The following is a 7319-nucleotide window of genomic DNA, read 5'->3' on the forward strand; positions in this document are numbered from 1 at the left end:
CAACCGCGGTAGGCTGGACAGGGTTTGAAAGAAGCAACAATGTTTAGGGCACATTTTCTAGCCCCTTCCTCATACTACGGAGGTGAGCAGTGTGGTCCTAAAGAGGGCTGCTCAGTCACTCAGATAGACGCCGAATCCAGCTGTTGCTTCATCAGCAAGAAGCGACCATTAGACCTGAGCCGCCTGTGTGCAGGTCCGCCTCCACAGCTCCCAGTGATTCCACACCTGCTGCTTCACCGCATATGTACCCGGACAACAGTCTGCTAAAGCTTGAAAATGTTAACGGGGGGCAACCCCATTGTTCCCATCCCTGTCCCAATCCCAAGTCCCACCCCGAACCCCAATTCCCATCCCTTCCCCAACCCTATAAAACTTAATAAAACCTTGATATAAAAAAATAAAAAATAAAAAAAAGAATATACCCTCTCAGAACTGTGATATATTGACTAAAAAGTCTGGTTTTAGGGTTGAGAAAAAGGTGAAATATTTGGGGGTTAGGTTGACAAACATGAACACAAAACTGTTTCAAAATAATTATATGCCTCTCTGGAATGATATTAAAAAGGACTTACTAAGATGTGACAAATTGCATTTATCACTATTGGGTAGATTAGAATCTCTGTAATTAAGATTAATGTCTTACCAAAGATGCTTTTTCTGTTTCAGACATTACCAATACTTGCAACTGATATTCCATTTAAACAATGGCAGAGGGATATTTCCAAGTTTATACGGTAAGGGAAAAAACCAAGAATTAGATATAAACCACTGCAAGATGTTAAGGAAAGAGAGGGGTTGGGTTTATCAGATTTGAAACTGTATTTCGATGCTTGTTGTTTGGTCTGGCTAAAAGAGTGGGTGAACCTCCAGAATAAGAGGCTACTTGATCTAGAAGGTCATGAACTAAGGTTTGGATGTCATGGTTATTTATGGTATGATAAAGTTAAAGTAAATGCTGATTTTGACAACCATTTTGTTAGACGTGCCATTCTAAGAGTTTGGAATAAATATAAAACAAGGTTTTCTACAAAGATGCCTCTTTGAGTGCCCCTCCAGGAATTCAGAAAAGAAATGGTGGCAAAGCTGGACTGGTGGATTTATGGTAAAATAATATCTTTTAATTTTGGTGATCCTACCCTCAAGTCTAAGGAAGAGTTAAGAATCAGAAGAAAATGTCTGCCATAGGTTTACATATTTATAATTGAAAGAAATATTTAGATTAGATAAAAATAGTTATGGGTATGATTTAGTTAAAATGAATTGGAAATCTTACTGTGTGGTAGTAATGAACATATTGCTAAGGTCTATAAAATGTTACTGAAATTGAATTTGAAAAAAAGCATTGTATGATTCAGTGGGCAAGAAATTTTGGATATAATGTTATGCTTGAACAATTGGAGAATATGTAGATGAAAGTTTTAAAATTTACATTAAACTACAACTTAAAAAACATTTTTATAAGATGATGTATTGCTGGTATTTAACACCAGACAAGTTATCTAGAATGTATAAAGGTATTTCAAATGAATGTTGGAAATGTAAAGAAGGGACCTTTTACCATGTGTTAAAGCAAAGAAATATTGGAGTAGGATTCATATTCTAATACAGAAAATTCATAAAGTGAATATAAAGATAAAACCAGAAACTTTTGGGTTTAATGGAAAAAGACTTGGGGGAAAAAATGGAACTTTGATGTTATATATGCTGACTGTACCAAGACTACTTTATGCACAAAAATGGAAGGACACTTCGATCCCCACAATGGACAAATGGCTGCAAAAGCTGATGGAGTTAGCAGGGATGACTAAATTGACTGCTTTGATTAAAGAAAAAAATATAAGTACTTTTGTTTCTACTTGGAAACCACTTCTGGACTTTGTGCTTGAGGTGGAAAAAAATTAAACTTTGATTTTGGGCGTTACTGATTAGATAGATTTTTTGTTATAGAAATGTCTAGTTTATACTATTATATAAAAGTAAAAAGTTGAGGTTTGATGTTACTGCTATATTCTACTGCACTAGAGGGAGTCGGAAGTCAATGCCTTTTTTTTCTTTTCACCCTTCTTTTCTACACTTCTCCTTGCACCTTTTCCCCCTCCCTTTTCCCTCCTACTATTTGCTTTTGTATTTTTATATTTTATATTATAAACTAATAAAAATGGTAAATTGAAAATGGGAAAAAGTAAGCAGAAGAGGGAAGGAAGAGAAGACATGGTTAAAAACATTTCTCTTTCCAGGCTTCAAGGAGAATGGCAAGACAGACACCATACCTGCTGGGTGGTGGTTTGTGGCATAGCCCTGCAGAGGATGGGGAGCGGCATATGCTTGGCGGTGTAAAATATCTGTGTCTGGATGCGAGCTTCGGGATCCACCATACACCAAGCTGAATAAGACAGAAACAAGGCTTCAAACATGGTAAGAGAGCTGAGATCTTTTAATATGAGCCACATTCAATATCCCAATTGAATACACCAGAACAGTTCCTTCAAAGACCATTAAGAGTAGGCTTGTTTTCCTGCTATTCTGATCTGTGAACTGAACCAAGAGCAGGGGAACAAGGAGAGGCAATCATTTGGGAAGCAATGACTTTGAGTGCAAAGGAGTATCTAGTACAGGGGTCTTCAAGCTTGGCCCTTTTATGACTTGTGGACTTCAACTCCCAGAATTCCTCAGCCAGGCACGCTGGCTGAGGAATTCTGGGAGTTGAAGTCCACAAGTCATAAAAGGGCCAAGTTTGAAGACCCCTGATCTAGTACTTGTCTACTTCTGAAGTTCAGATCTGTTCATCTATGTCATATCTAGACATTGGGTAATTGTAAGCATCACTCCATAAGTGTAAGATAGGCTTAACAATACCCTTCATTTTCAAGATGAACAAAATCATGACTTTGACTGAGACAGACTACAAGCTGAAGAGTATTATGGGAATTAAATCAGAAGCACACAAACTTACAGAGCAACTTTCTTTCCTTGTTTTTGATGCTCAGAGGAATAACCTGCCTTGGACAGAATTCTCTGCTCTACCCAAGATAAATCCACATATGCAGGAAAGTAGACTGGAATGTGTAATCACCAATCATGCATGATGGGAAATATGGTTCCCAGGCCTTGGTTTCCCAAAGCCTCAGTATGTGACCTGTATCACTCCTCCCCCTACTCCCCTTGCGCAGGAAGACCCACTTGCCTAGCCCAGCAGCCAAACACAGCTAATGGAAGCATGTCCTCAAGCTTAATCTGTTTCCTGAGCCACAGGCACCACTGAAATCTTGTCTTTAACTGCAGTTCAATCAGCTCAGACCTGCTCTGACTATTGTACATGACCTGCCATTCTTCTCAATCCTCTCTACCAGTCAAATATTCCCGAGTAAACTTCCCAGATATTTCCCCGTTTAGTGTTATTAAAACAAAAAGATACAAACTTAATTCCTAGATCAATTATGCAGTCCACTGTCAGAAAAAGATACACCCAGGAGGCCTTGTATTCTCTTTCTTACATTAAGATACAAATATCCGCTTTTCAGGCCCTATGGCAGTGATGGCGAACCTTTTAGAGACTGAGTGCCCAAACTGCAACCCAAACCCCACTTATTTATCATCGGGTGCCGGCCATTTGCCGCCTTGTGCGTCGCACCCAATGCCGCTGCCATGAGGCTGTGGAACAAGCCGGGTGGAGGTAAGGAACCGGTATACCAGTTTCTTACAGCCGCCCAGCTTGTTCCACAGCCTCATTGCAGCGGCATTGGGCAGGAGGTGGCAAACGGCTGGTTTTGGTGTGACACGGCTGTTTGCCGCCTTGCGTATTGTGCCCAATGCCTCTGCATTGCCGTAGTACAAGTGGGGCAGGTTCCCCCCTCACCTGCCGATTCAGCTACAGCTTTGGTGGCTCTGTAGGCAGAGCTGCGAAGTTCTCTTCTCTGACATTTCATTTCATTTCATTTCATTTTATTCAATTTGTATCCCGCCCTTCTCCCGGAGGACTCAGGGCGGCTCACAACATTTTTTAAAACAAAAACAATCCCACAATCCCCGCCGAATAAAACCAATTAAAACCCAAATATTTTAAGTTGTGACATTTAAAATTTTCTAAAAATGAACCCGATTTAAAATCCACCCTAGGNCCTCCCCCTGGGCCAGCCAGTCGGAGTCCAAGCCTTCCCGGATCCGCGCGACTTTGTCATACAGATATTGCGCAAAATCCTCGGCCCTCCCCTCCAGGGGATCCCCCCCTCCCCTCAGTTGGAGGAGAGAGCGAGTCACCCTGAAGAGGGCGGCCGGGCGGTTATCTGATGACGCGATGAGCGAGGAATAGTAGTTAGTAGTTTCTCCTTCGCGATTCGCCGCCGCAGCGTGCAAGGGAAAAAAGGAAGGGTTTTTTGGGGGGGGGAAATGTCAATCAATGAATTCCAACTTCGCAATCTTTCACGAGAAGTTGGAATTGATTGACCTTTTTCCCCCAAAAAAACCTTTGTTTCCTTGCACGCTGTGGCGGCGGATCATGAAGGAGAAACGGCACGGGGCTGGGAGTCAGGTAAGGAAAGAAAGGCAATTTCTGGGGGGAGCGAGGATTTCTTTCCTTACCTGCCCCACTTGTCCTGAGGCCACTTTCCACTCAACCGCATTGCTCTTGCCAATGGCCCGACTGCCCACTTCAGCACCCTACCTCCCTGAGCCTCTGGCGCTCCACCTGCTGCTTTGGTCGGCCTGCTGGCCCCCACCTCAACGCCCTGCCCACCGCCGCCCAGCACAGCCGCCCTGGGGCTGCAGGGGCTGGCCTGGCACGGGAAGGGTACACGCCCCACCCTCCCGCCACCATGCAGGGTAAGGTTGCCACGCCTGCCCCCGCCCAGATGCCCTTGCCTCCCCCAAGCGTTTTTTTTTACTAACCTGTCTTTCAGCTGCATTCCGTTTCTCTGTTCGCTTCTCAGCCTTCGCCCTGTGTTTGTAGGACTGTCGGTAAAAAAAAAAAGTTCCATCAGACTTTCTAACTTCTTGAGATCTCGTGAGAAGTTAGAAAGTCTGATGGAACTTTTTTTTTTTTACTGATAGTCCCACAAACATGCGGCGAAAGCTGAGAAGCGAATAGAGAAACGGAATGCAGCTGAAAGGCAGGTTAGTAAAAAAACACTTGGGGGAGGCGAGGGCATCTGGGCAGGGGCGGGCGTGGCAACCTTACCCTGTGCGGCTTCGGCAGGTATCTGGCAGGGAGAGGGAAGCAACTGGTCTATCACCATGCTAGCGCCGCTGTGTTGCTTCTCCACCCCATGCACAGGTCCCGCCCCGCCCCCCGCACGGAGTGCCCGGCTCCCGCTGCTCCGCTCCACCCCCCGCAGAGCATCCTGCTACCCCCCCCGCACNATCAATTCCAACTTTGCGAGATCTTTTTTTTCCCCGCGAGAAGTTGAAATTGATTGAACTTTTTTTTTTTTTGCACACAGTGGCGGAGGCCTAAAGCTAAAAGGTTTTATAAAACCCAGCTTAAAAAGCCACTTGCCCGGGGAGATTTTGATGCAGGTTGCTCATGGACGGGACTGAAGGCCTAGGACTGGGGCGATGGTGCGCGTGCCCACAGAGAGGGCTCTGCGTGCCGCCTGTGGCACGTGTGCTGTAGGTTCACCAACACGGCCCTATGGTTTCTAAGATGTTCCGTGCCCTGGTCCTCGGCACCCTAGTACCACCTTCTCCCCTTATGAAAACACATACATGTGTATCCTAACATCCATGGTACAATCTGGTAAATCTACTCACATATGCCTCATTGAATTCAGTGCTCTGTCCCCCATATGTGAGTATATCAGCCTTCTCCAACCTGGTGCCCTCTAATGGGCTGAGAATACAACTTCCAGAATTTCCAACCATAATTCCCTCAAGTCAAGGAAGGCTAGAATAGAGGATTACTGCCGCAGTCAAGCCTACAGCTATCCATTTGGACAGCAATTTCTTTACAAGACCAGGTAATTTTGTATGGGTCTCTATTTTTAAATATATTTCTTTAAAATAGGACATCATATTCCCCAGCTCTTAAACATGTAGGTGGTTTTGATCCTACACAACAGGCTATGCTCTTTTCTTCTAGACTCCTTTTGGGAACTATCTGTGTATATCATTATACCGTATGTAGTGCTACCACTCCCATCCTTCCAGCACCAAACCAACCAGATACCATTACTTATTCTCTGACTGTGTGTTGTGGCATGTGCCACAATTATGCATGTGCCATGCAAGAAGTGCAGGAAGAGCCCTGGGACAAGGGAAGTAGCATGGGGTGGCACACCTCTCTGTAAAGAGGAATAGAGGCAGGCATGACTTGCAGATCACTCACCAAAAGTAAGTGTGTCTGTCTCAGGAATGCAACTACCTGCAGATTTTTTTTTTTAATAAAAACGTTCCTGTTCCCATTATTTCTCAAGAGGAAAAACCTTCTAAGTTAATGCAGATGACATCTGAACGTTTGATAGCAAAGAGAGAGCAGTGCAGATGCTTGTTTTGGTACCTGACATTTTGTTACAAAATACTGTAGTGTAGCCTGTATCCAGGGATCTACAGAAGGAAAAACAGAGTTTTATTTCCATTTCTTTGTATTGCAATTTTAATATGTTAAATGGTTGTGCAATTGTTGTTATATTTACCTCCAAAATCATCTCTTATGAAATAAATCACAATTGTTCCTGATCTGTAGAGTGGAAAAAACTGATTTTTTTCCCTAGCTTCACAACACCCAGACTTCTGCAATCAAATATCTTCCTATTGTGCCTTGGCTACAACTCCTGCCATCTTTTGCATCATTTATACCTATTGTCTCCACTAGCTGGAGATGATGGGAGCTGTAATTTAACACATTTGTAGTACATCAGATTGAAAATTTTTGCCCTAAGCCTTGGATCCCACACACAAACAAAGAATAGATTCACACATAACACTAAGCCAAAGAGTTTTTAAACCAGATTCTGGTTCACACGTAATTTTAAGCAATAAATCATGGATTGCAAACCACAAAACACACCATCACACAACACAAATAACCATACTAAGTTAAAGCCAAACAAACTACATTCTAACTTAATTGTAATGTGTGAGATCAGATTCTACTCCCACCACACACAAATACAAGTACATTCTGAATTTTATTTATTTTATTTATTTATTATTCCCATTTATACCCCGCCCTTCTCCCGAGGGACTCAGGGCGGCTTACAGGTAAATAAAAACAGTACAATACAATAAATATCTAAAAGCCAAATTAAAATATATATTAAATGACCTGTATTAGATTTAAAATTATAAAATCCCTTTAAAATCCCTATAAAATCCCCCCCTAGGCC

The 7319-nt window shown here is 42.9% G+C and overlaps 1 protein-coding gene across 1 annotated transcript in view; it reads right to left on the minus strand.

The window, feature by feature from the left end:
• The window catches only part of LOC107290040 (proline-rich protein 12-like), an 87517-nt gene that overhangs the window by 68739 nt on the left and 11459 nt on the right, over window positions 1–7319 (minus strand). Inside the window, exon 2 of the mRNA XM_029284668.1 lies at window positions 2271–2383. Within this exon, the coding sequence (XP_029140501.1) occupies window positions 2271–2383 (113 nt within the window). The remainder of the gene's footprint in view (window positions 1–2270; window positions 2384–7319) is intronic.

This window comes from Protobothrops mucrosquamatus, unplaced genomic scaffold (genome assembly GCF_001527695.2).
Source record: "Protobothrops mucrosquamatus isolate PMUCROS unplaced genomic scaffold, P.Mucros_1.0 scaffold810, whole genome shotgun sequence".
NCBI lineage: Eukaryota > Metazoa > Chordata > Lepidosauria > Squamata > Viperidae > Protobothrops > Protobothrops mucrosquamatus.